Below are 27,447 nucleotides of genomic sequence, written 5' to 3'. Positions count from 1 at the left end.
TAAAAAATGAAAACCAATTGCAAATTGTCTCAGAATATCCCTCTCTACATCATACTAACAGTTTACTTAAAGGTGAACAACCCCTTTACTAGATTCAATAACTGCTCTGCATTTCTTATAAAAAAATCAACATGAAATGACCATTCCCCACCAGCCGGCGGCGCTGTGCCAGGACTGTGAGAGAATAGGAGTGAGTAGAGAGCATATGACTCTATGGGGAGGGTGTAGATCATGCTGAGCTCAGTCACAGGAGAGAGGAGCAGAGCAGCGAGGAGTGTTAGTTATTCTCTCTCTCTATATCCAGCACTGACGCAGCAGCACCATGGGTATTGCCCTATTCACTTCCAAAACCTTCCTCTTCTTGGTCAGCCTCATTTTTTTGGTAAGTCTCTTAAAGGACCGTGTCTCTCTGTAATGGATTCTGCCTAAATATTTCCAGGAATTGGTTTAGAAAAGATTTGGGTTTTTCTATTGTACAGAGCCATGGGTTTGTGTTTTTACTACTGATAGTTTTCATTGTTATTAGAACACTAATGTTATGATGACACATGGGGAGATGAACAGTAACTCCAACACCATCTTCACCTGCTATAGTAGGTAGAGGTGATGTCTATAGTAACAGTGGATAATAGTCTCTGGGAAGGGAGTGTGACTGTGGGATAGCAGGTATAGTAGGGAGAGATGGTGTCTATAGTAACAGTGGGATAATAGTCTCTGGGAAGGGAGTGTGACTGTGGGATAGCAGGTATAGTAGGGAGAGATGGTGTCTATAGTAACAGTGGGATAATAGTCTCTGGGAAGGGAGTGTGACTGTGGGATAGCAGGAATAGTAGGGAGAGATGGTGCCTATAGTAACAGTGGATAATAGTCTCTGGGAAGGGAGTGTGACTGTGGGATAGCAGGTATAGTAGGGAGAGATGGTGCCTATAGTAACAGTGGATAATAGTCTCTGGGAAGGGAGTGTGACTGTGGGATAGCAGGTATAGTAGGGAGAGATGGTGTCTATAGTAACAGTGGATAATAGTCTCTGGGAAGGGAGTGTGACTGTGGGATAGCAGGTATAGTAGGGAGAGATGGTGTCTATAGTAACAGTGGATAATAGTCTCTGGGAAGGGAGTGTGACTGTGGGATAGCAGGTATAGTAGGGAGAGATGGTGCCTATAGTAACAGTGGATAATAGTCTCTGGGAAGGGAGTGTGACTGTGGGATAGCAGGTATAGTACGGAGAGATGGTGTCTATAGTAACAGTGGGCTAATAGTCTCTGGGAAGGGAGTGTGACTGTGGGATAGCAGGTATAGTAGGGAGAGATGGTGTCTATAGTAACAGTGGATAATAGTCTCTGGGAAGGGAGTGGGACTGTGGGATAGCAGGTATAGTATAGTTACATAGTTACATAGTTAAATCGGGTTGAAAAAAGACAAAGTCCATCGAGTCCAACTACTCCAAATGAAAACCCAGCCCCATACACACACCCCTCCCTACTTTTACATAAATTCTATATACCCATATCTATACTAACTATAGAGTTTAGTATCACAATAGCCTTTGATATTATGTCTGTCCAAAAAATCATCCAAGTCCCTCTTATAGTCATTAACTGAATCAGCATCACAACATCACCCGGCAGTGTATTCCACAACCTCACTGTCCTGACTGTGAAGAACCCCCTACGTTGCTTCAAATGAAAGTTCTTTTCTTCTAGTCTAAAGGGGAGGCCTCTGGTACGGTGATCCTCTTTATGGGTAAAAAGGTCCCCTGCTATTTGTCTATAATGTCCTCTAATGTACTTGTAAAGTCTAATCATGTCCCCTCACAAGTGCCTTTTTTCCAGAGAAAACAACCCCAACCTTGTCAGTCTCCGCTCATAGTTTAACTCTTCCCTCTCTCTAACCAATTTAGTTGCACTTAGTCTCTGCACTCTCTCCAGCTCATTTATATCCCTCTTAAGGACTGGAGTCCAAAACTGCCCCCATACTCCAGATGAGGCCTCACCAGGGATCTATAAAGAGGCAGAATTATGTTTTCATCCCTTGAGTTAATGCCCTTTTTTATACAAGACAGAACTTTATTTGCTTTAGTAGCCACAGAATGACACTGCCCAGAATTAGACAACTTGTTATCTACAAAGATCCTTCTCATTTAAGGAAACTCCCAACACACTGCCATTTAGTGTATAACTTGCATTTATATTATTTTTGCCAAAGTGCATAACCTGCATTTATCAACATTGAACCTCATTTTCCAGTTTGCTGCCCAGTTTTCCAGTTTAGACAAATCACTGTGCAAAGTGGCAGCATCCTGCATGGAACCTATAGTTCTGCACAATTTAGTATCATCTGCAAAAATAGAAACAGTACTTTCAATGCCCACCTCCAGGTCATTAATAAACAAGTTGAAAAGCAAGGGACCTAGTACAGAGCCCTGCGGTACTCCACTAACAACACTGGCCCAATTAGAAAATGTTCCATTTACCACCACTCTTTGTAGTCTATCTTTTAGCCAGTTCTCTATCCACGTACAAATACTATGTTCCAGGCCAACATTCCTTCATTTAACCAGTAACCTTTTTTGTGACACTGTATCAAATGCTTTAGCAAAGTCTAAGTAAATCACATCCACTGCCATTTCAGAATCTAGGTCTCTACTTACCTTCTCATAAAAAGAAATTAAGTTAGTCTGGCAAGATCTATTACGCATAAAACCATGCTGGAACAAACTCATAGTATTATGATTTGCTATGAAGTCCAGTATCTTATCCTTTATTAACCCTTCGAAAAGCTTTCCTACCACTGACGTCAGACTAACTGGCCTATAGTTTTGAGGCTGAGAACGGGATCCTTTGAATAGAGGCACCACATTAGCAATTCGCCAGTCTCTCCAGATCTCAATGAATCCTGAATCCTGAAAAATTAAGTAAAGAGGTTTGGCAATCACAGAGCTAAGCTCGCTAATTACCCTGGGATGAATACAATCTGGCCCCGGACCTTTGTTAATCTTAACATGTTCTAGTCTCTTTTGAATTTCTTCATGTGTGAACCATGCATCATTAGTTGTATTACTAGAATTGGGACTATTAAGAAGGAAACCTTCACTTACTGGTTCCTCATTTGTGTAGACAGATGAAAAATATGAGTTCAGAATCTGCGCTTTTATTTTGTTTTCATCAACCAGCTGACCCCCCTCTGATAGTAAGGGTCATTTTTTTTTACTATTAACATATTTAAAAAATAATTTTGGATTTTTTTTTACTGCTTGCTGCAATATCCTTTTCTATATCAATTTTAGCTTGCCTTATAGCTTCTTTGCATTAATTATTGGCCTCCTTGTACCTTATAAATGTTTTGGCTGTACCAGCTAACTTGAAAGCCTTAAAAGCACGTCTTTTCTTACCCACCTCAACACCAACGCTTCTATTGAACCAAAAAGGTTTTGCTTTGCAACGACGTTCCTTGCTTACAAGGGGAATATACTGACAAGTATATTTATCAAGCAGCATTTTAAAGACTTCCCATTTTTGTTCTGTGTTGAACCCTGTGAAAAGCATTTCCCACTTAATATGTTACAGAGATGCCCTTATACTGTCAAAGTTTGCACGTCTGAAATTTAGTGTTTTAGTTCTTCCCTTATAAAATTGCTTCTGCAACAGAATCTCAAAGGAGACCATGTTATGATCACTATTCCCTAAATGCCCCTCACCCACACAAATGTTAGAGATGAGTTCAGTATTGTTAGTTATTACAAGGTCCAAAAGAGAGTTATTCCTAGTAGGTTCTTGAACGAGCTGGAATAAAAAGTTGTCATTCAGCATATTTACAAACCTACTAGCTTTTTCTGTCTTAGCAACCCCATTACCCCAGTCAATGTCTGGATAATTGAAGTCACCCATAGCAACAACTTGACCCAGCTGTGAAGCCGCTTGTATCTGCAAGAGGAGCTGCACCTTAGTGTTTGCATTTTGGATTCTGCTTTATCAAAATTGTTATAATCTGGGGCAAGATGATAGGTCCATTGTGATATATATGATGGCTGTTCCCTGGAATTGTGCCAATTCTGTGTTAATAAAAGTGACTTCCTAAGAATAAACATTAAGTATTACATACCTGGAGCACTTGGATCACGGATGCCCAAATTGGCAGTAAAAAGAAATACATTTAAGTGTATTGTAAATCTGGAAACACATGGAGTAGTGACATTAGTTAAGGAGGCACAAAGGTAAATTACAAATCCGATCCACTCCCCCAGGCTACTTATCACTCCTTTGCTAATAAGCAGATATGGGGGTCAGTAATGAACCCACATGCTCTTACTTATCCCTATTGGTCGGCATGTGAGCTCTGTTAATCATATTGTAGGGAAACCCTGTTATAAAAATTGCTGTTTTGGGACAGACTGCAACACTTTGCCTGTATCTCCTGCTGAACATTGTTCTTCTCTCTATTTAATTAGGGGAATTCCACCTGAAAACTTGTAGTTCTCTATAGTGAACCAAAATTGTAATTCTATATATTTATCACATATAATGGGGCAGATTTATCAAGGTTCGAATTTTGAATTCAAATTAAATTTTTTTATTTTTTTTGCCCGAATAGGTCTGTCTTCAATCGAATAGCGTATTCAAAATGTACGAATCGAAGTTCCCCCCACCCCCCCAAGTCCACCAATTGACTCCAGCTAGGTTCTAGGAGGTCCCCCATAGGCTAGAACAGCAATTCGACAGGTTTTAGATGCGAATGGTCGAAGTCGAAGTTTTAAAGAGACAGCGCATGATAAATTTCGATATTTCGAAATTTTCAAATAACTATTCTCTAGTGGAAGTACACAAAAATTTGAATTTTTTTAAATAATCTAGGCCTCATCTGGCTAGAGAAACACAATCTCACAGTTGATTGGGTTACTAACAAAATCCTTCAATGGGGTGTAGGCTGTGAGGTATCTTGTCTAAAATCTTCCCAGGTTCTTGCTGCAACGTCTGTGGAAGGGTTACCTTCCTGCTACTCTTCATTTGCAGACATCTTCTCTAAAAAATCTGTGGAGACCTTTCCTCTGCACAGTCCTTATGACTATGCTATTGTAAATCTGCCCCATAACGATGACTGAATTTGAAATTCCGCACTTCGGCATCTGAGAATTTGTTCGCAAAACCATGGCAAAAATCCACGGCAAAAAAATTTCCCTTGACAAAAGTGTCACCATGGCAAAATTGTCGCCATAAGAAAAAAATGCCCATTGACTTTAATGCATTTTTGTAAAAAAAAGTCGCAGCTACTAGAAAAGCCTCCACTGACCGTAATGCGTTTGGAGTGAGACAAAATTGTTGCGGGTTTTGTGGTGCGTATCAGTCCAATCCCTGGTGCCGCAGGCTGGAGTATATGACTGCTTCTGAATTTCAGAGCTAAGTACAGAGAGCGGAATATTTCTTTTAATGTATTTCAGAGTATAACAATGCTGAGTATTATTCTGTGCAGATAGAAGCAATAATGAGCCTTTGTACTGGGCCCTTGTACTGTGCATTTAAAGGAGAACGAAAGCTGCCGAAGCAGTTTATTAGCAATAGATTAGCCACAATAGTGCAAACTATAACACTATATTTATTCAGTAGAATGCTTTACCATACCTGAGTAAACAGCTCTAGAAACTCTCTCTGTTTGTTTAGGATAGGAGCTGCCATATTAGCCTGGTGTGACATCATTTCCTGCCTGAGTTTCTCCCTGTTCACTCATAGCTTTGAGCTCAGATTACAGCAGGGAGAAGAGAAGGGAGGGGGAAGGGAAACGGTGAGAGGAGCAAACTGAGCATGCTCAAGCCCTAGCCCTGGAGGTTTAAGCTGAAAACAGGAAGTCTGATACAGAAGCCCATGAGTACACAATAGAAGGAAAGAAATGTAGTGTTTCTTTTGACAGAGGACTCAGAGCAGCATTACTTTGAGGGTTACTGGTGTATTTATATAGATCTTTCTCATAAAGCTTACTTAGTTTTAGCCTTTCCTTCTCCTTTAATGGGTCGGTCTCCTCACAGTGGAAACCAAACAATAATTCCTTATATTGGGGGAAAAAATCCTTTTTATCCCTGGGATTCAGGAAAATGGTATTAAAAGGTGCCCAGATGTTCCTGTTTGTGACTGTGACTCAGGGATATTATAATCCCCTCGCCTCCCCCGTGGGCAACCTTCTTGTGACACTTCTTCCTTTCAGATAATAAAGGCGTTTTATATCCTTCCACGTGCAAATTCTGAGCATTCCTCTGAGCCGTGTCAGGAAATAGTCACATGAGATTCCAGAAAGGGAGCCCCAGAATGAGATCTGATTGGCTCAAGTGTTAATCCCTGGTGAGGGGCCACAGAAGCATGACCTGCCCCAGGCCCCGTAGTAACTGGAATCCAGTCAAAGGGAGGAAATTCCAGCAAAGTGAAATGTATGAGACTCCCAAGTTAACTCATAGTGCCATATTATGTGCCGGCAAAGGGACGCTGAAGTTGTTGGCACAGTCTGGGCACAGTGATCAGCTCAGTTCAGCATTGGCTCTAATTACTATTAATTATTAAAGGCGAACTATCACGGAAATGAACATTTAATATAAGCTTCAGTACACTGGAATAAGAAACTTTCTAAATACAACCAATTAAAAATCATGTACCGTTATCTTCACTATCCCTCTCTCAGCATCTGTTTCTCTTCATTCTGTCTTCATGCAGCAGTTGGGTGTCAGATATTCATTGACAGTTAGATCCAATATATCTTATAGGGGGGGCTCCTTTTGCCTAGAAGATGTATTAGAGCTCACTCTATTAAACTCACCAGACATCATGTCTCTCTACATGCAGAATTTGTGCAAGAGGCAGTTTTTTTGTTACATTTTGTTTCTACTGGAATCAGTTATTTGAGGGAGCTCTAATACATCTGCTAGGAAAGGAAGCCCCCCCCTATAAGATATATTGGATCTAACTGTCAGTGAATATCTGACACCCAACTGTTGCATGAAGAGAGAATGAAGAGAAACAGATGCTGAGAGAGGGATAGTGAAGATAAACTTGATTATTTCAGAAACAATGCAGAATGTTTAATTGATTGTATTTAGCTTTTTCTTACTTCTGTATGAGGAAGCTTATATTAAATTTTCATTTTTGCAATGTTTCCCCTTTAAAGAGAATGTTCACATTCACTTTAGTACTTTGTAATGATGGGAGAAAAGGGCGTGCTACATCACATGGGTGGGGGCTATACCATGGAAGATCAGCGATTGGCTGTCATCAATCATGGGAGATCCTGCCTGGGGTTTCCTTATTTGGAAAACTGGGCAAATCAGAACAGGTGGCAACTCTAGAAATGCTATAAAAATGTAAACCAATTGCAGATGGGTAGTGATGGGCGAATTTGTCCCGTTTCGCTTCGCCGAAAAAATTTCCTGCGAAATTCGCAAAACTGTGAAAAATTGGCAAAACGCGTTAAATTCTGACGCCATCGTTAAAGTCGTCGGCGTCTGAATAATGTTGAAGCGCTATGGTTTTGACGCGAGCGACTTTTCCGATGTGCGTCCAAAATCTTTTGTTGCCGGCATATTTTCACCAGCGAATTTTCACGCCAATTGCGATGGTAGCCAAACGTGGTAATTGCGAATTTATTCGCCCATCACTACAAATGGGCTTAGATTATCAATGTCTACATGAAAATTATTTGAAATTTGACCGACTGCTCTTGTATGGCTCTGATAAGCCCACAACTATCCTTATCCTTCGGATCAGTCCATTCAAATGTTCTGTGATACGTGGAAACCATCGGGCTCAGAGCAGAGAGAAGCCGCCTGCAGATTTAAGAGTCACAAGTTATGAAACATTTGGGTTTATTACAAAGCAGGTGACGTGATTATTGTGCGCAAAGTGCAAAGTGCAGTAAAGACAAGTGGAAGGCAATGAAGTCATATGAGTGTCTGAGTGATACAGCAAAGAGGGAAAGGGATTTATTGTTCCGCCGTATCTCTAGGGGAGGAAACATGGCTTCCTTTATTTATAAAATCCTCATTTTCCTTTACCCCTTTATTTCTATTGTCGTCTCTCATTCGTATTAATAGGAGGAGGCTCCAGGCTGCCCTGGAAAGACTGAAAATTTGAAAAAAATTACTTTTCATTACACGGCCAATTATGGATGAGGGTCCGAGAAGAGTTTAGTTACCCTTTAACCGAAAGTAGAACAGAGGGAATGTTGCACAATGCTCTTTATCATGAGGTTCTAGTGTATTTTTACTACAGTTTTTCTATAGGTCACAGGCACCGGCACTTCTGCTTTCAATGCTTTACACTAACTGACATTAGAAAACTTCTTCCTTATTTTTAACCTCTTCCCTTGTTTATGTATGTTTTTTATTTGTGTAGCTCTACTCAGTTCTGGATTTACTGTGAGGGCACCCCTAGGCCGTGTGGTCCTAGTGCCCGCCTGTACTACCCCTTCTGCATGCGCTGGGCAGCTGCGTGTTTCCAGTTCTGGCTTCCACATGTCTGTTTGTGACCTGGACAAGCCCGTACTGCCTGGGTCAAAATTGCCTGCCCGCTTCTCCAAATTAGGAAAACTGGGCTGGATTCCCTATGATTGACACGGCAGTCGGCCAATACCCGATCTCCATGTCATAGCCCCACCCTTAATGTCATGACCCGCCCCCCACAACATCATAGAACTGCCCCATTGCGACACAGCCCCGCGGGCAATGGAGTTGCTGGTAAATTTGTAATACCCTTAAAGGAGAACTAAAGCTTAATTAAAGAAGTAGACTAGAAATGCAGTACAGTAAGGGGGTTACTTATCAAGCTCCGAATATTCGAACCTTCGAATAATTCTTGTTTTCAAAACAAAAAAGAAATCTACGAATTTTTTGAGATGTATTATCTGATGGTCTAAAAACTCAGAATTCCGAAACCCCGGCATCTAAAAGCTCTTGAGGTCCTGTATAAGTCAATGGAGAAGGTTTCAGTACCGATATCCAGTCCAAAAACTCTGAAACTCCGAAGGTTGTCCCTATTTTTTCGGGCATTTTTCTTCATAAATAAGGTCCATTCGGGAATTCGGAGTTGTTCGAATTTTGATATTATAAATACTGAGATAAATTCGGATCTTGATAAATAACCCCTTATGTGTTGGGCTTCTGTACCAGCCCAAGGCAACCACAGCCCTTTAGCAGTAAAGATCTGTGTCTCCAAAGATGCCCCAGTAGCTCCCCATCTTCTTTTCTGCTGATTCACTGCACATGCTCTGTGCTGCTGTCACTTACTGAGCTTAGGGACCCACTCACAATATACAGTACACATAGTATAGAAATGTCACAATATAAGGCTGATTAGTAATTAATACAGATAATTACTACATGGCAGCACAGAAACCAGTGCAATTAGCATCAGAATTGAATAATCAGCAAACCTGTAGCATCAGCTTATATTACAGCCAGGGAAGCTCATTTTCTGCTGGATAATTAGTGACGAGCCCTAAGCTTAGCTTCTCAACAGCCAATCAGAGCCCACTGAGCATGTGAGTGTCACAGACACTTTCCAAGATGGTGACCCCCTGTGACAAGTTTGAAGTCCTGGATCATTGCTGCTATTGACAAGCTGAAACGTTACCCTGGTGCAATAAGTTCATAAAATAGTAGATATACTATAGTATATAAAACCTGGATTTTTTTGTTGTTGCTATTAGATACATTAGATAGGTATAAGAAGGGGTTGGATGGTGTTTAGCAAGTGAGGGAATACAGGGATATGGGAGATAGCTCATAGTCCAAGTTGATCCAGGGACTGGTCCCATTGCCATTTTGGAGTCAGGAAGGAATTTTTCCCCCTCTAAGGCAAATTGGAGAGGCTTCAAATGGGTTTTTTGCCTTCCTCTGGATCAACTGGCAGATAGGTAGTTAATAAAAAAAAAAAAAAAAAAGGTTGAACTCGATGGACATGTGTCTTTTTTCAATCTTACTTACTATGTTACTATGTTACTATGTTACTATGTTACTATGTTACTATGTTACTATGTTACTATGTTACTATGTTACTATGCTATATTCATTCTTAGGGTTTAGTTCTCCTTTAAAGGAGATACACCCTATTGATATTTCAGGCCTGTTTTCCATTGACTTGGCTTTAATCTGACACTAAAAAAACAGCTCCTGCCTCAAGGACTCACCCGTCCCTCGTCTGCCTCCACAGCACAGCACCCCCTTTACCTCACCCTTGACACAGACCTTAAGGCTGCTCTTGCATAAAGTAGACTAATAGTTTCTGAGCCACTGCAGTATAATATGAGGGCATATTGTGGATTTTTTCTCCCTTTATTGGATTTGCATGTGAGTGTCACAGACACTTTCCAAGATGGTGACCCCCTGTGACAAGTTTGAAGTCCTGGATCATTGCTGCTATTGACAAGCTCAAACTTTAGCCTCGTGCAATAAGTTTACTATATAAGATATGGCATTTTAGCCACATTCATTCTTAGGGTTTAGTTCTCCTTTAACAAAAGCCCTTGGCACACCCCCAATCTGCTGGAAACAAAACTTTTCTTTGCGTTCTGTCCATCGCGTGATGTGGCTCCACCCCCTTTAACATCCCAGCCCGCCCATATTGTTCTCGCCCCCACCACTGGTGGGTAGAAATTTTATCAAAAGTTGACAACCCTATCTCCTGTGTACATAAGTCTTGCAATTTACACACGTTAGGGGCAGGAGTTTAGGATACCTACTTGCCTCTCCCAGCCTGGCGCTTTGGAATTGAATGTAGTCTGAGTTAGAGTCTGAGTTAGAGTCTGAGTTAGAGTCTGAGTTAGAGTCTGAGTTAGAGTCTGAGTTAGAGTCTGAGTTAGAGTCTAGGCGCAGTTCACAGGTCCCTTCCTGAGCTCCAAAATGTATGCACCCTTAAGTGGCACAGTAAAAGCAGGTCCCTTGCCTGTAGAGCTTACAGTTTAATTTGCAGGACATTGTATTTTGAACATTTATAACATCAAGAAGTAATTTCCTTTGGAACATACATGCTGGTGAGTTTGAGGCCAATAAGTACCGCTCATTACTCTCTCTGTCTTGGGCAGTTTAAATCAGTCGATAAATTCTCATTTCTCAACTAAAGCTGCCCATACATGAAAAGATCCGCACTTTAAAGGGATTCTGTCACAGGTAAATGCATCAGTTAATAGCGCAGTTCTAGCAGAATTCTGCACTGAAAGAGATTTCAGATTTTTTTAATATTTAATTTTGTATTGTGACACGGGGCTAGACATATTGTCATTTTCCCCAGGTGCCCCCAGTCATGTGACTTGTCCTCTGATAAACTTCAGTCAATCTTTACTGCTGTACGAATATATACAAAAAAGTCCATCACCTTTTCAGATTTCTCAAGTAAACTCCTATTCACCACCAATCCTATTTTTAAACAGTTTACTTGCCTCAATCACCGCTCACCGTTCAAGTGAAGTGGTTTGGGTGCATTTTGCCCTGAACCCTGCTCTTATTGTTCTGGTCAGATCCACCCACGGCACCATTCATTCAAATATTCAATCTCCCATAAGTAATTATGTATGGATTGGCTTACCACAGCTCTCTGAGGAAGTACGTTGTTACGAAACGCGTCAGACCTTGGACAGTTTTTTCCTTTTAATTGAAAGTAACAATAAAGATACTTTTAATCTTACACTGAACTGAGCGATCTTTGACTCCAGAGTGCACTGCAATATCCAGTTTCCATTGGTGAAATTGCCTCCTTAGCGACACACTCTTTACTGCTGTACTGCAAGTTGGACTGATATCACCCCCTCTCTAACACAAGGTAACAGCTGCCTGGTAGATATAAGAACAACACTCAATAGTAAAATCCAGGTCCCACTGAGACACGTCCAGTTACATTGAGTAGGAGAAACAACAGCCTGCCAGAAAGCAGTTCCATCCTAAAGTGCTGGCTCTTTCTGAAATCACGTGACCAGGCAAAATGACCTGAGATGCACCTACACACCAATATTACAACTAAATACACTTGTTGGTTCAGGAAAGAAATTTTACATTGTAGAGTGAATTATTTAAAGTATAAACAGTGTCATTTAGAAATGAAAAACACCATAAAATCATGACAGTGTCCCTTTAAGGCTAAGGCCACACAAATGTGCATCTCGGCCTGTGTTTCTCACAAGTTGAGACTCCTCTCCCCTGCTGCTGCTGCTGCTCTTCCTGCACTTGGAAACATTGTCTCTGCTCTGGTGTGAATGCGTCTACCTGCACGCAAGAGGAGGCAATGCTTCCGGATGCAGGAACATCAATTAGGGCAGCAGAGGAGCAGATTCTTTGCCTACTTTTCTCTGCGATCTGAGATCCACTTAGTCTGCCCCAAGCCTGAAGTGGGTATTGGGGTTATCCAGGTCATCTGGTGACCTTAAAGGACCAGTAACATCAAAAAATTTAATTGTTTTAAAGTAATAAAAATAAAATGCAGTGTTGCCCTGCACTAGTAAAACTGCTGTGTTTGCTTCAGAAACACTACTATAGTTTATATAAACAAGCTGCTGTGTAGCCATGGGGGCAGCCATTCAAGCACAGGATACACAGTAGATAACAGATAAGTACTACTATAGTTTATATAAACAAGCTGCTGGGTAGCCATGGGGGCAGCCTTTCAAGCACAGTATACACAGTAGATAACAGATAAGTACTACTACAGTTTATATAAACAAGCTGCTGTGTAGCCATGGGGCAGCCATTCAAGCACAGGATACACAGTAGATAACAGATAAGTACTACTATAGTTTATATAAACAAGCTGCTGTGTAGCCATGGGGCCAGCCATTCAAATGAGAAAATGCTTAGGTTACACAGCAGATAAGCTCTGTAGAACATAATGGTGTTATCTGTTATCCACTATTTAACTTGTACTATATAGCCTTTTTATCAATTTCTACCATTGCTACACAGCAGCTTGTTTATATAAACTATAGTAGAGTTTCTGGAGCAAACAAATCAGTTTTAACAGTGCAGGGCAACACTACATGATATTTTCATTACTTTAAAACTCTTTCATTTTTTGGTGTTACTGTTCCTTTAAGAAGCTGATTATCTGCACTTCCTCCTCCACACGGACTCACTTCACTTAAATCGTTTCTTGTTTGCAAAGAAAAGAATAAATGGACTATCCCCCCTTCCATCTGACTTAACCGCCCCCATATTCACACCGAGTCCCCCTCAGCCTCACTCATGTTCCAGTAAACTCTGCCTCTCCCTTCATTTCTACAGGAATTTGTATTTACATTAATACACTTGAATGAAGAGGTGAACTTCTCTTCTGTTTCATAACATGGTCTTTAGCTGCAGATATATATACAGAGAATGTCTGAGTAAAGTAAAGCAATACAGCATCTCCCACTCTTATATATATAAATATTTATATATCATCATCATCATTTATTTATATAGCGCTGTCAAGATATATAAAATATATTGTATTAATAGGGCCTAGTCTGTCTTTTTTCTGCCCAGGGCTTCCCAATTGGAAATGGAACTCTCCAAGACACCCACAGATTCCCCAAGAGACCTGCTTATCTTAAATTGTTACAATTGTTTCTTTGCTTATCTTAAATTGTTACAGAAGTATCCAAGAGCACCTGTCACGTATTCTGGGCTCTCTGTCAAAAGCCAATAATGTTTTAGAAACTTTGTATCTTTTTCTGGCTGTTCAGTGCAGGAGATCAAAGAGGAAGTCGGGACATTTCAGTAACAATTTGGGTAGGGATGCACCAAATCCAGGACTCGGTTCGGGATTTGGCCAGGATTCTTCTTATTCAGCAGGATTCGGATTCAGACAAATTCTTCTGCCCGACCGAACCAAATCCTAATTTGCATATGCAAATTATGGACAGGGAGGAAAAGTCATGTGACTTTTTGTCACAAAACAAGGAAGTAAACATTTTTTCCCCTTCCCACCCCTAATTTGCATTTGCATATGGTATTTGGTAGATTCTTTCGCGAAGGATTCGGGACTTTGGCCGAATCCAAAAAATAGTGGATTTGGTGCATCCCTAAATTCGGGACTGCGGGTTGAGCTTTCAAAATTGTGACTGTCCCACTAAAAACAGGACAGTTGGTAGTTATGTTGGATAATCAGCCTGGAACATGAAAAAGCGATGTGAAGAGGTAGGGAAATAAAACCTGGGTGAAGGGGTAGAAAGAAGAGGAATGGAGAAGATAGGGGGCTGGGAAGATGAAACGCCTTCTTACATTTAAAATAAATGTAAAATTGCTCAGTGCCACCTGCTGGTCAGTTTGGCTGAAGTGTAGTGATGGGTGAATTTCTCCCGAAAAGTTCACAAATTTCCTGAGAAATTTGTGAAATGGTGAAAAATTTGTGAAACTCAAAAATTGACGCCCGTGTCAATTTTGGATGAACTTCCGAAAAAGTTGCTCGCGTCAATTTTGAATAGTGTTGAATAGTGTTGACTTTGTGGACGCGCGTCCAAAATTTTATACCGCCACCAAATGTATATGACGTCTACGAAACGCAGAACATTGCTGCAAATTTGCGCCAGGCGAGTTTATTCACCCATCGTAAAGTTTTCCTTAGCGACAGCAACATCAGAACAGTTCTCATTCTGCTCATTAAATCACAGTCAGAAAACTGGGCAGCAGGGGACTTTGCTATTACAAGATTCATTATATTAGCAGAACATAATTATTACAAATATCTTGGAATTTTAAAAGTATCTATAGCAAATGATGTGTCCTATACCTTATGCCTTTCTTGGTGCCAGCAGGGGGGATTATGCTACATTTTTGGCAAGTAATATGAGGGCCCATAGCACTGTGTTCTCTGAGGGGCCCCACATGTCCCATTAAGATACTGGGTGACAGATCCAGTGGTATTTTATGGGGAACTGTTTTGGTAAAGGAAATACATCCTTGTAACTATGACCTTGGTGTGTATTTTATCAACCACAGTTACTATGTGACACACAAGTTGTTCATGTCAATCTCGCCTGGTAAGGTTCTACATGGACAGGTTGTGTAATAGCAGGTGCCCCATTCCTAGTAACCCATAACAATCAGCCAGTAGCATATATATTGGTCTGCCACTTGAAATCCCACTTCTGATAGGTTGCTATGGGTTACTAGACCTGGAGCAAACTGTGTTTGTAATTTCAATACATCATGTACAAATATAGATCAGGCGGTGACAATGATAAAATGTGTTCATCCATCCAACATGGTTATGTGGACGGGAGCTTCAATATTGTTTCTCTTAAGACCCAGCTAGGCAGCCATATAAGTGCACTGGTTTATTCAGTAGAATGCTTTACCATACCTGAGTAAACAGCTCTTGAAGCTCTCTGTTTGTTTAGGATAGCAGCTGCCATATTAGCTTGGTGTGACATCACTTCCTGCTCACTCATAGCTCTGAGCTCAGATTACAGCAGGGAGGGGAGGAGGGAGAGGAACAAACTGAGCATGCTCAAGCCCTAGCCCTGGAGGATTAAGCTGAAAACAGTTAGTCTGATACAGAAGCCCATGAGTACACAATAGAAGGAAAGAAATGTGCTGTTTCTTTTGACAGAGGACTCAGAGCAGCATTACTTTGAGGGTTTACTTGGATATGTAGGTGGACCTTTCTGATAAAGCTTACTTACTTTTAGCCTTTCCTTCTCCGTTAAGCACATTCTTACCATCCATACCATTCACTAACCCACTATCATCTAATTGACGGCTATAACCAAAAAATGCTCTGATTTATCCTCTCTTTTCTCTTTCAGGCGGCTTCTGTGGGTCTGGCCTATGTTGGAATAAGCACTATAGTTACATATAAACAATATGAAGACCTTCTTGGGAACATGTATGTGATGCTGCCGTCGGTGATCATCCTTGCCATAGCCGTCGTCATGTTCTTCATCGCGATTTTAGGCTGCTGTTCCACTACACAGGAATCCTGCTGCGGATTGGGATGTGTGAGTATGGTCCTTTAAAGGCATCTAGCTAGTCAGTACAGCAGTTAGACAAAACTACAACTCCCACCAACCCTGTAACATCAAAGATCAACAGATGTGCCAAAGTCTGTCTATACTTTACCTAATCCATTTCTTACCCAGGCTTGTTCCTTCTCTCACTCCTTATGACCAAAAATGCACTGTCAGGGGCTAAACCCCTATCAGGGAGGGGTGAGGGGCATTTTCAGATTATGGTCTGGGAATAACAACATTTGCTTGGGGAGTACCATGGGAGTGTCCAAAATCAACCCACATTTGGTTCCAAACAGGCCAGATCAGCATATTTTCCAGCATTGTAGACCATGCCCCTAATTAATGCCTGGCCAATCAACTCATGTATAACTCATAATTAGATGTTAATGGGCCAAGCAGCAATTTGACTTAGGGCCCAAAATATTGGTAAATTGACCAGCATTCGACTGGGGTGTCCAGGGCCTGCCACTCTGCAACCTTAAGTGCCCCCCTCCCAGTGTCCTGCAGGCACCCCTCCCAACATTCATCCAGACACCACCTCCTTGCTCTGTGGCTGTGATGAAGAGACAGGAGGCGAGGAAGGGAGGGGGAGCTGGCTTGGATCAGTAGGGCCAATGATACTGGGGCTCACCGGGTTTTTTCCTGGTATTCCACCAGCCCAGTCCAACCCTGCAATTGACTCTGTTTGGAAGTCCACCTTGATTTTATGCAATCAAATATTGCCTCCAAGCCAGGAATTAAAGAGTCAGCACCTGCTTTGTTGCCACTGGGAGCAACATCCAAGGGTTGGTGAGCATCATGTTGCTCGCAAGCCACTGCTCTAGTCTGTTCCTCAAAAATAGGGAAAGTTGAATGGTGTATACCAGTGTCTACCTGGTCATCCAGCCAGGAGCTACTAAAAGAAAAGCAGAACTCAAACTAGAGAAGACCTCTCCAATCAGGAACTGTCTTACACCATACCCAGCAAGGCTGAAGAGCAACACAGGCTAAGAAGTTTCCACCAGGTAGGAGCTCCCAGGCAGTTATAGATTCTGAAGAGTTGGGGTTTCAGTTGTGCACCTATAATAGATAATATAGTGAATAAAGTACCCCCTTTTGTAAAATATAAGGATATTATAAGTTACCGAGGAGTTTCATGACCATATAAAAACACGAGGCCGAAGGCCGAGTGTTTTTATACAGGTCATGGAACTCCAAGGTAACTTCTAATATCCTCATATTTTACAACTGGGGGTACTTTATTTATTATAATACACAAGTTTCAGTGAGTCATGTGACAGAAATGACATCAGAACTCACCGTTTATAACTGATGACATCAGAACTCACCGTTTATAAGGATATAATTTACAGGATATTCATGGCTTTTGTGTATTATATAATAGATACCCTCAAAGCAGAAAACACAGACAAAAATGGTAGGTATTGGTGAAAAGCAGGGAAAGGAAGAGGTGGTTGATTTGGAGAGAGGAGAGGAAAGGGGAAGCCACCTGTGTATTAATGAATCATTAGAGATGTGGATATTGGACCAGACAATAAAGGTACCAGATAACAAAAAGACTTGTGTTGGTTTATCTGGACAGTAGCATTAAAACTAAATTGGACTTGAAGTCTAGTGGGTAGAAAGTTGGTGGTCTTTGTTTAGTAGGAGAGGACACAACTGCTGGTCTGTGACATACTATAAGGATATTTCTACATGCAATGAACCAAAATATACTAATTTCATTTCAAAACCTCACAATGGTCATGATTTGGTCCTGGGGGACGATCTCCACTTGAAGGCTCCCAAAGGGGTTGTCTATTACCAGAAAGTGGTGTTTCCCTGAGTTGCTCTGTGGTTCTTGTGTTCATTGTTTAGACTGTCCCTCTTTTTAAAGAAGTCTACTTTCAATGTTCTTCCCATTGGCATTTATGTATGTATTTTTTTTAATATGACGTTTTTTTTCTCCCATATTTCCAGTTCATGTTTTTGATCTCCATCATCTTTGCCGCGGGAGTGGCTGCCATTATCTTGGGCCTTGTGTATGTCAATAAGGTGGGTACTTTAGGATGGAAAGGAAATATTTTAAGAGTTTGTAACACAGAAAATATTTGGATTAGGGATGCCGAACCCCCGAATCCTTTGCGAAAGATTCGGCCGAATACCAAACCGAATCCTAATTTGCATGTGCAAATTAGGGGTGGGAAGGGGAAAACATTTTTTACTTCCATGTTTTGCGATTTCCCTTCCCGATTAGGATTCTGATTTGGTTTGGCCGGGCAGATGGATTAGGCCTGAATCCTGCTGAAAAAGGTCAAATCCTGGCCGAATATCGAGCCGAATCCTGGATTCAGTGCATCCCTAATTCGGATGAAGCAGATATATATTAATATTGATTTGGCATTTCTTTAGATTAACCCTGAACTGGAAAAAAACATGGACAACCTGTACAAGAAGTACAGTGGGGCTGATGTCCAAAGCTCAACTGTAGATTTTATCCAAGAACAGGTAAAGTTACAATGACAATAATAATAACAGAATATGCATATTTAGTTGTACATTTTATTTGTATTACTAATGACATGTTCAGTGGCTGGGGGGTGTTTACATATTTTTTGTTATTTTGTGTTATTGATATTTTCAGACAATTTGCAAATCATTTTCACTTTGTGGTTTTTGAGTTATTTAGCTTTTTAGCTCTCCAGTTTACAATTTCAGCCATCTGGTTGCTAGGGTCCAAATTCCCCTAGCAACCATGCACTGATTTTAATAAGAGTCTGGAATATGAATAGGAGAGGCCTGAATAGAAAGATGAGGAATAAAAAGTAGCAATAACAATACATAGTTGTCCTCAGCAGAATATATTCAAATTAGGAAATGCAATTGCAGCCCATGTCATAGTTACATGTAATATTCAGGGACTTCCCTGTTTCCCTGTTTAAAGGAACAGTAACACCAAAAACTGAAAGTGTCTTAAAGGGGAGCTGTCACCCAAAAAGATAATTCCAAATCCTGTTTTATGATGTTAAGTCAAGCAAAATAAACTTCACTTACACAAAAATAAAATTTTGAAATCTTGTTTCTTTTAGTCTTACAATTCACAATCGCTTGAAACAGGCAGTATCCATTTTGTGGACACAGTTATTAAGACAAGCTTTAGATTATGCCAAAATCTTGTTTATGCACCAAAATGGGGCACCTGATGCCCATGTCAATGCACTGGCTACAAAATGAAATGTTGGAGACGGGAAGGGAAATGTAAAGAATGCAGTGACATCTACAAATTGCAGAATGGAAAGTAAAAGTAATTGTCTGCCCCACCTCTATGCCTAAGGCCTATGCCTAAGGCATAGAGGAGGGGCAGGCAATATATGATTGACAGCTGAGAGCTTTAATTAAGTTTATAACCAGTATTGTTGTTTTAATAAAAAAAAGAATTTGGGTTTCATGATTCATTTTAAAAGGACTTTTATTATACAGATTTTTAGGTGTGGGTGACGGGTCCCCTTTAAAGGAAAGACAATATAATTTAGTGTTGTTTCAGAAACATAGATATAGTTTGAATAAACAAGCTGCTGTGTAGCCATGGGGGCAGCCATTCAAGCACAGGATACACAGTAGATAACAGATAAGTACTACTATAGTTTATATAAACAAGCTGCTGTGTAGCCATGGGGGCAGCCATTCAAGCACAGGATACACAGTAGATAACAGATAAGTACTACTATAGTTTATATAAACAAGCTGCTGTGTAGCCATGGGGGCAGCCATTCAAGCACAGGATACACAGTAGATAACAGATAAGTACTACTATAGTTTATATAAACAAGTTGCTGTGTAGCCATGGGAGCAGCCATTCAAGCACAGGATACACAGTAGATAACAGATAAGTACTACTATAGTTTATATAAAACAAGCTGCTGTGTAGCCATGGGGGCAGCCATTCAAGCACAGGATACACAGTAGATAACAGATAGGTACTACTATAGTTTATATAAACAAGCTGCTGTGTAGCCGTGGGGGCAGCCATTCAAGCACAGGATACACAGTAGATAACAGATAAGTACTACTATAGTTTATATAAACAAGCTGCTGTGTAGCCATGGGGGCAGCCATTCAAGCACAGGATACACAGTAGATAAAAGATAAGTACTACTATAGTTTATATAAACAAGCTGCTGTGTAGCCATGGGGGCAGCCATTCAAGCACAGGATACACAGTAGATAACAGATAAGTACTACTATAGTTTATATAAACAAGCTGCTGTGTAGCCGTGGGGGCAGCCATTCAAGCACAGGATACACAGTAGATAACAGATAAGTACTACTATAGTTTATATAAACAAGCTGCTGTGGTAGCCATGGGGGCAGCCATTCAAGCACAGGATACACAGTAGATAAAAGATAAGTACTACTATAGTTTATATAAACAAGCTGCTGTGTAGCCATGGGGGCAGCCATTCAAGCACAGGATACACAGTAGATAACAGATAAGTACTACTATAGTTTATATAAACAAGCTGCTGTGTAGCCGTGGGGGGCAGCCATTCAAGCACAGGATACACAGTAGATAACAGATAAGTACTACTATAGTTTATATAAACAAGCTGCTGTGTAGCCATGGGGGCAGCCATTCAAGCACAGGATACACAGTAGATAAAAGATAAGTACTACTATAGTTTATATAAACAAGCTGCTGTGTAGCCATGGGGGCAGCCATTCAAGCACAGGATACACAGTAGATAACAGATAAGTACTACTATAGTTTATATAAACAAGCTGCTGTGTAGCCATGGGGGCAGCCATTCAAGCACAGGATACACAGTAGATAACAGATAAGTACTACTATAGTTTATATAAACAAGCTGCTGTGTAGCCATGGGGGCAGCCATTCAAGCACAGGATACACAGTAGATAACAGATACGTTCTGAAGAATTCCATTGTATACTACAGAGCTTATCTGTTATCTACTGTGTATCCTGTGCTTGAATGGCTGCCCCCATGGCTACACAGCAGCTTGTTTATATAAACTATAGTAGTACTTATCTGTTATCTACTGTGTATCCTGTGCTTGAATGGCTGCCCCATGGCTACACAGCAGCTTGTTTATATAAACTATAGTAGAGTTTCTGAACTAAACACATCAATTTTAAAAGTGTAGCACAACAGTACATTATATTTGCATTAATTTTAAAGACTTTCATTTTTTGGTGTTACTGTTTCTTTAATATGTTATAATAATCTATGCAAAATGGATGGAAAGATTGTATTAGGCAAGAATATTAAGATTAAGAAGTCCAGGAGACTAGGCAGTCCTGGTCCTTGGTTGTGGAATAGGATTTAATAAGCGGAGATGTGTCACTGTCTCCTTTAATAATGGGACGGGCCTTGGATTTTATATGAAATAGTGTAAATGAACAGACGCCTGTGTTTATTCCTGGCAGCTGCAGTGCTGTGGAAGGAAAAATTACACTGACTGGGAAGAGACAGACTGGTATAAAAACAACAAGTCCCTGCCTCTGAGTTGCTGTAAGAAGAATGCCCAGGACTGCCAGCGAGTGATTGGGCAGATAAAGGACATTTACACAGAGGTAAGTATCATTTAGCTGCCCAGGATCAGCAACAAATACTGAAGTGATGTCACAATACACAGCTAGAGGATGCACAGTGATGCTACAATGCGTGGTTCAGACAGGGACTTTCAGTTATTTAGTAACAAAAGTAACTTACAAATATATATGATGATTATTTGTCTTGTGTGCTCACATTTTATTTCAGGCCATTGCAGGGAGGCTAAAACTTTCCTTCCAGACTTCTCTTTTGTATTGGCTAATACTAATATGTACCAGGAAGTGAAGGCATGAGTCTCTGGATTGCTTTCCCTAAAGGTGGCCATACACGGGCAGATAAAGCTGCCGATATCGGTCGTTTGGACCAATTTGACAGCTTATCTGCCCGTGTATGGGGGCTTCCGACGGGTCTTCCCGATCGATATCTGGCCACGATATCAATCGGGAAGGTTGGATTTTTACCCGACCGACCCGTCGGAGCCGCTTGGCGCATCGTAATTCGATCGTTCGGCCATACGGCCGAACGTTTGAATTACCCCCGATATAGCCACGCAGTTTAGTGGCATATCGGGGAAAGATCCGCTCGTTTGGCGATGTCGCCAAACGAGCGGATCCTGGAGTCTATGGCCACCTTAACTTCCCCGAATGTGATCATTTGGATATACACAGGCAAACATTGGCTGAACTACAGAGTAGCCTGATTATTGGCCCTTGTATGGGGCTAAAACTAGGGCTACTTGCCTGGTCAATATGATCAGAGATTGGCCAGATATTCGGCAGTTATGAAAATCCCTGCAGGTATGGACTGCTCTGGTCCATTGATGTGTTTCTCTCTTGATGTGTCTGCATAGGCCTCAATTATGATAAGCCCATTTGAGTATTCACCTGTACTAAGCACAATTTAGCAGGAACACCCTCCTTAGTTTGCTTATAGTCTGTACAGAGAGATCCCATACATTTATGGCAGCATAGGTATTCCCTGTGCTAAGCACAATTCAGCAGGAACAGCCCTCTAAGTTTTCTTATAGTCTGTACAGAGAGATCCCATACAACTATGGCAGTATAGGTATTCCCTGTACTAAGCACAATTCAGCAGGAACAGTCCCTAAGTTTTCTCATAGTCTGTATAGAGAGATCCCATAAAACTATGGCAGCATAGGTATTCCCCTGTACTAAGCACAATTCAGCAGGAACGGCCCCTAAGTTTGCGCATAGTCTGTACAGAGAGATCCTATAAAACTATGGCAGCATAGGTATTCCCTGTACTAAGCACAATTCAGCAGGAACAGTCCCTAAGTTTGCTCATAGTCTGTACAGAGAGATCCCATAAAACTATGGCAGCATAGGTATCCCCTGTACTAAGCACAATTTAGCAGGAACACCCTCCTTAGTTTGCTTATAGTCTGTACAGAGAGATCCCATACATTTATGGCAGCATAGGTATTCCCTGTGCTAAGCACAATTCAGCAGGAACAGCCCTCTAAGTTTTCTTATAGTCTGTACAGAGAGATCCCATACAACTATGGCAGTATAGGTATTCCCTGTACTAAGCACAATTCAGCAGGAACAGTCCCTAAGTTTTCTCATAGTCTGTACAGAGAGATCCCATAAAACTATGGCAGCATAGGTATTCCCCTGTACTAAGCACAATTCAGCAGGAACGGCCCCTAAGTTTGCGCATAGTCTGTACAGAGAGATCCTATAAAACTATGGCAGCATAGGTATTCCCTGTACTAAGCACAATTCAGCAGGAACAGTCCCCTAAGTTTGCTCATAGTCTGTACAGAGAGATCCCATAAAACTATGGCAGCATAGGTATTCCCTGTACTAAGCACAATTCAGCAGGAACAGTCCCTAAGTTTGTTCATAGTCTGTACAGAGAGATCCCATAAAACTATGGCAGCATAGATATTCCCCTGTATTGAGCACAATTCAGCAGGAACAGTCCCTAAGTTTGCTCATAGTCTGTATAGAGAGATCCCATAAAACTATGGCAGCATAGGTATTCCCCTGTACTAAGCACAATTCAGCAGGAACAGTCCCTAAGTTTGCTCATAGTCTGTATAGAGAGATCCCATAAAACTATGGCAGCATAGGTATTCCCTGTACTAAGCACAATTCAGCAGGAACAGTCCCCTAAGTTTGCTCATAGTCTGTACAGAGAGATCCCATAAAACTATGGCAGCATAGATATTCCCCTGTACTAAGCACAATTCAGCAGGAACAGTCCCTAAATTTGTTCATAGTCTGTACAGAGAGATCCCATAAAACTATGGCAGCATAGATATTCCCCTGTATTGAGCACAATTCAGCAGGAACAGTCCCTAAATTTGCTCATAGTCTGTATAGAGAGATCCCATAAAACTATGGCAGCATAGGTATTCCCCTGTACTAAGCACAATTCAGCAGGAACAGTCCCTAAGTTTGCTCATAGTCTGTACAGAGATCCCATAAAACTATGACAGCATAGGTATTCCCCTGTACTAAGCACAATTCAGCAGGAACAGTCCCCTAAGTTTGCTCATAGTCTGTACAGAGAGATCCCATAAAACTATGGCAGCATAGGTATTCCCCTGTACTAAGCGCAATTCAGCAGGAACAGCCAGTTTGCTCATAGTCTATCTATACAGAGAGATAATAGAAAGCTATTCCTGTTTACATTTCTTTTATGAGACCATTTCTCAATGACGCTGCTTTACATTCTCTTACGTTGGGTCGTTCATTTCCTTTTCTTTGCCATAGTCCCATATGGGTTGGGTACAATCATGAATGCACATTGGAAATGACTCTTCTCCTGTCTCTAGGGCTGTGAGCCAAAACTGGAGACTCTGATACACCAAGTGCTGCGCTACTCCATGTTTGTCATCCTTGGATTCGCCATTGTAGAGGTGAGAGGAGGACGATTCTAATTCCACATGATGCCAAAGTTATTTTACCTTCCCTGCCAATTCCGTATTGTTATCCTCTTATAACCTTCCAGTGCTGAGGGACAAACAAACACTCAAGGGCAGGGCCGGAACTAGGGGTAGGCAGAGTAGGCACATGCCTAGGGCGCAAAGCTTGGGGGGCGCCAGGCATGTACCTTCCACTACTGCCTACCCCAGTCCGGGCCTCTGAATCCGGCTTGCGCTGCTGCTCTTGCCGAGTGAATGCGATGCCGAATGACGCATATGCCAGTACGCATGCGCGCGCTCACTGTGAGGGGATGGGGTGACGCTGCGTGTATTTGCGTAGGCGCGCATGCGTGCGCTCTTGTGTAGGCGCGCATGCGCGCGCTGATGTGGTCGCTCACGGCGGAGGGGCGGTGTGGCCAGCTGGGTTGCCTGGGGCGCCCAGCTGGCCTGGCCCTGCTCAAGGGCACATTAACTAAATAGTGAGGAACGTTCTTGTTTCATAATGAATTGAGGATCGGCTGCTGCACCATAGAAAGGGGGAATGTTCTACGTACAATGCAGTTAGTCTGGGACATTGACAACCCTAAAAAGTGCCCCAAACAGCTGCCATGGGGATCACTAATGAGGAACCTTACAGCTGTAATTAGTATTCACTTAGTGCCCCATGTGCCCAGCTGTACAGTGCCAACCTATATCAGCTTCATAGGAACTGGAGTTACAGAAGATACTTGAAAATAACAATACTTCTAATGCCTAATACTGTCATGTTCTGATTCCTTGATTTGGAGGCTTAAAGGAGAACTAAACATGAATGTGACTAAAAATGGCACATTTTATATAGTGAACTTATTGCACGAGGCTAAAGTGACACTCACATGCTCAGTGGGCTCTGATTGGCTGTTGAGAAGCTAAGCTTAGGGCTCGTCACTAATTATCCAGCAGAAAATGAGCTTCCCTGGCTGTAAAATAAGCTGATGCTACAGGTTTGCTGATTATTCAATTCTGATGCTAATTGCACTGGTTTCTGTGCTGCCATGTAGTAATTATGTGTATTAATTACTAATCAGCCTTATATTGTGACATTTCTATTCTATGTGTACTGTATATTGTGAGTGGCTCCCTAAGCTCAGTAAGTGACAGCAGCACAGAGCATGTGCAGTGAATCAGCAGAAAAGAAGATGGGGAGCTACTGGGGCATCTTTGGAGACACAGATCTTTACTGCTAAAGGGCTGTGGTTGCCTTGGGCTGGTGCAGAAGCACAAAACATCATGTACAACATTTCTACCTACTTCTTTAGTTAGGCTTTAGTTCTCCTTTAAGGTGACCATAAATGGGCTGATTTATGAGTTGGAAGCTTATTGGCCCATCGGAGGGCCTGGCTGAATTCTATCTGTGCAAACGTGATCAAATATTGATTTAACAAGTTTGAAGATGCCATCTGGCAACGATCACATCGGCACGTTATTGTGGTCCTCATCCACTTTAGTGATCCATTTGCAAATGTAGATATCAGTTCCGATGGGGCCATTTAAAAATATGAAGGATTCCAAAAGTGCTCAGGACATTTAAAATTCATGCCATCGAGCTGCTGTTCCTGCAGATGTACATAGAATGTAGCACAAATTAAGGGCTTTAGCAGCTGGCTGCATCACACAGATGGGACAGGAATGATGTACAGGTATGGAACCTGTTATCCAGAATGCTTGGGACCTGGCATTTTCTGGATAACAGATCTTTCCATAATTTGGATCTTCATACCTTAAGTCTACTAGAAAATCATGTAAACATTAAATAAACCCAATAGGCTGGTTTTGCTTCCAATAAGGATTAATTATATCTTAGTTGGGATCAAGTACAAGTTACTGTTTTATTATTTGGATTATTTGGATAAAATGGAGCCAAAGGCAGATGGCCTTTCCGTAATTCATAGCTTTGTGGATAACGGGTTTCCGGATAAAGGAACCCATACCTGAATTTTGGGGGCAAATTCACTAAGATTTGTAGTTGCGCCAGCATCCGCTTCGCCGCACTTCGCCAGGCGTATTTTTGCCAGCACTACGCAAATTCACTAAAATCCGAAGTTGCGCTCAGGGGAAGCGTAAGGTTGCGAAGTTGCACTAGCATTAATTCGCCAAGCAAAGCGAAGTTACGCTAGCGATACTTAATTTGCATACGGCGCCAAATTGAAGTTACAATGGAGGAATATGTAGCAGCACTACACAAGCCTGGGAAACCTTCAAAACATCAAATAAAATGTTTATTTTGCCCTACACATGTGACCACTGTATAGTTAAGTTGCCATGAGTTAGGAAATGTAGGGGAGAAGGAGGGGAGCCCCAACATTTTTTTCAATCTTTTAACCCCCATAAAAAAAGAAAAAACGCCAGCGTTTTTTGGGACTTAGAAAATGTTTTAACTTTTTTTGAAGCAATCCCTATCTACTCTATTGCACTTCGCCTGGTCTGAGGTGGCGAAGGAAGTCTGGCGTAAAAGGTTGCGTTCAGAAAAATGCACGCGTCAGTGAATTTGCGTTAGTTACGTCCATTGCGCAAATTCGCCAGGCGTAAGGGTGCGAAGTTACACTAGCGAATTTACGCTAGCGTCCGAATTAACGAAAATGCGCTACGCTAGCGAATTAACCCTAGCCTTAGGCGCTTCGTCCTTTAGTGAATTTGTCCCTTGGTTTCTTTGTGATGCTGTGGCTCGTGGTTCTACACGTGTAGCTCCATGTAACTGGCTTGGTGTCTTTTGCTGTAAGAAAAGCTGAAATTCAAAGAGAAACAACATCATTTTTACAAAGTTCTGGTAGAGGGGAATAACTGACCCAAATAAATAATTCTGGTTTCTTTTATCTTGTCCAGCTCTTTGCAATGATAAGTATGTGTGTGATCTCCTGCAGACCCGCCCGGCACACCTATCATCTCCTATAGGGGCCCAAGAACAAAACGCAAAGGAGCCTTTAAAGAACAACTTTACTTCTGCTCGTTCAAATCCCATAACCTTTGTCTCCATGATCTTGTTGTCTGTGTAAATAAACTCTGAACTTATACAGCT

The 27,447-nt window shown here is 41.5% G+C and overlaps 1 protein-coding gene across 1 annotated transcript; it reads left to right on the top strand.

Moving 5' to 3' along the window:
- The first annotated feature begins 259 nt into the window (after nt 1-259).
- Nucleotides 260-27,447, top strand: tspan36.S (tetraspanin 36 S homeolog). Its single transcript, NM_001092312.1, is given in 7 exon segments — nt 260-382; nt 15,745-15,936; nt 17,908-17,982; nt 18,340-18,435; nt 21,373-21,519; nt 24,303-24,386; nt 27,255-27,447. Coding segments are annotated over 7 exon segments (723 nt in total). The 5' UTR covers nt 260-322; the 3' UTR covers nt 27,324-27,447.

This window comes from Xenopus laevis, chromosome 1S, assembly GCF_017654675.1.
Source record: "Xenopus laevis strain J_2021 chromosome 1S, Xenopus_laevis_v10.1, whole genome shotgun sequence".
In the NCBI taxonomy this organism is placed as follows: Eukaryota; Metazoa; Chordata; class Amphibia; order Anura; family Pipidae; genus Xenopus; species Xenopus laevis.
The sequence above is the reverse complement of the archived record's forward strand: the minus strand, read 5'-3'. Positions and strand labels throughout refer to the sequence as shown.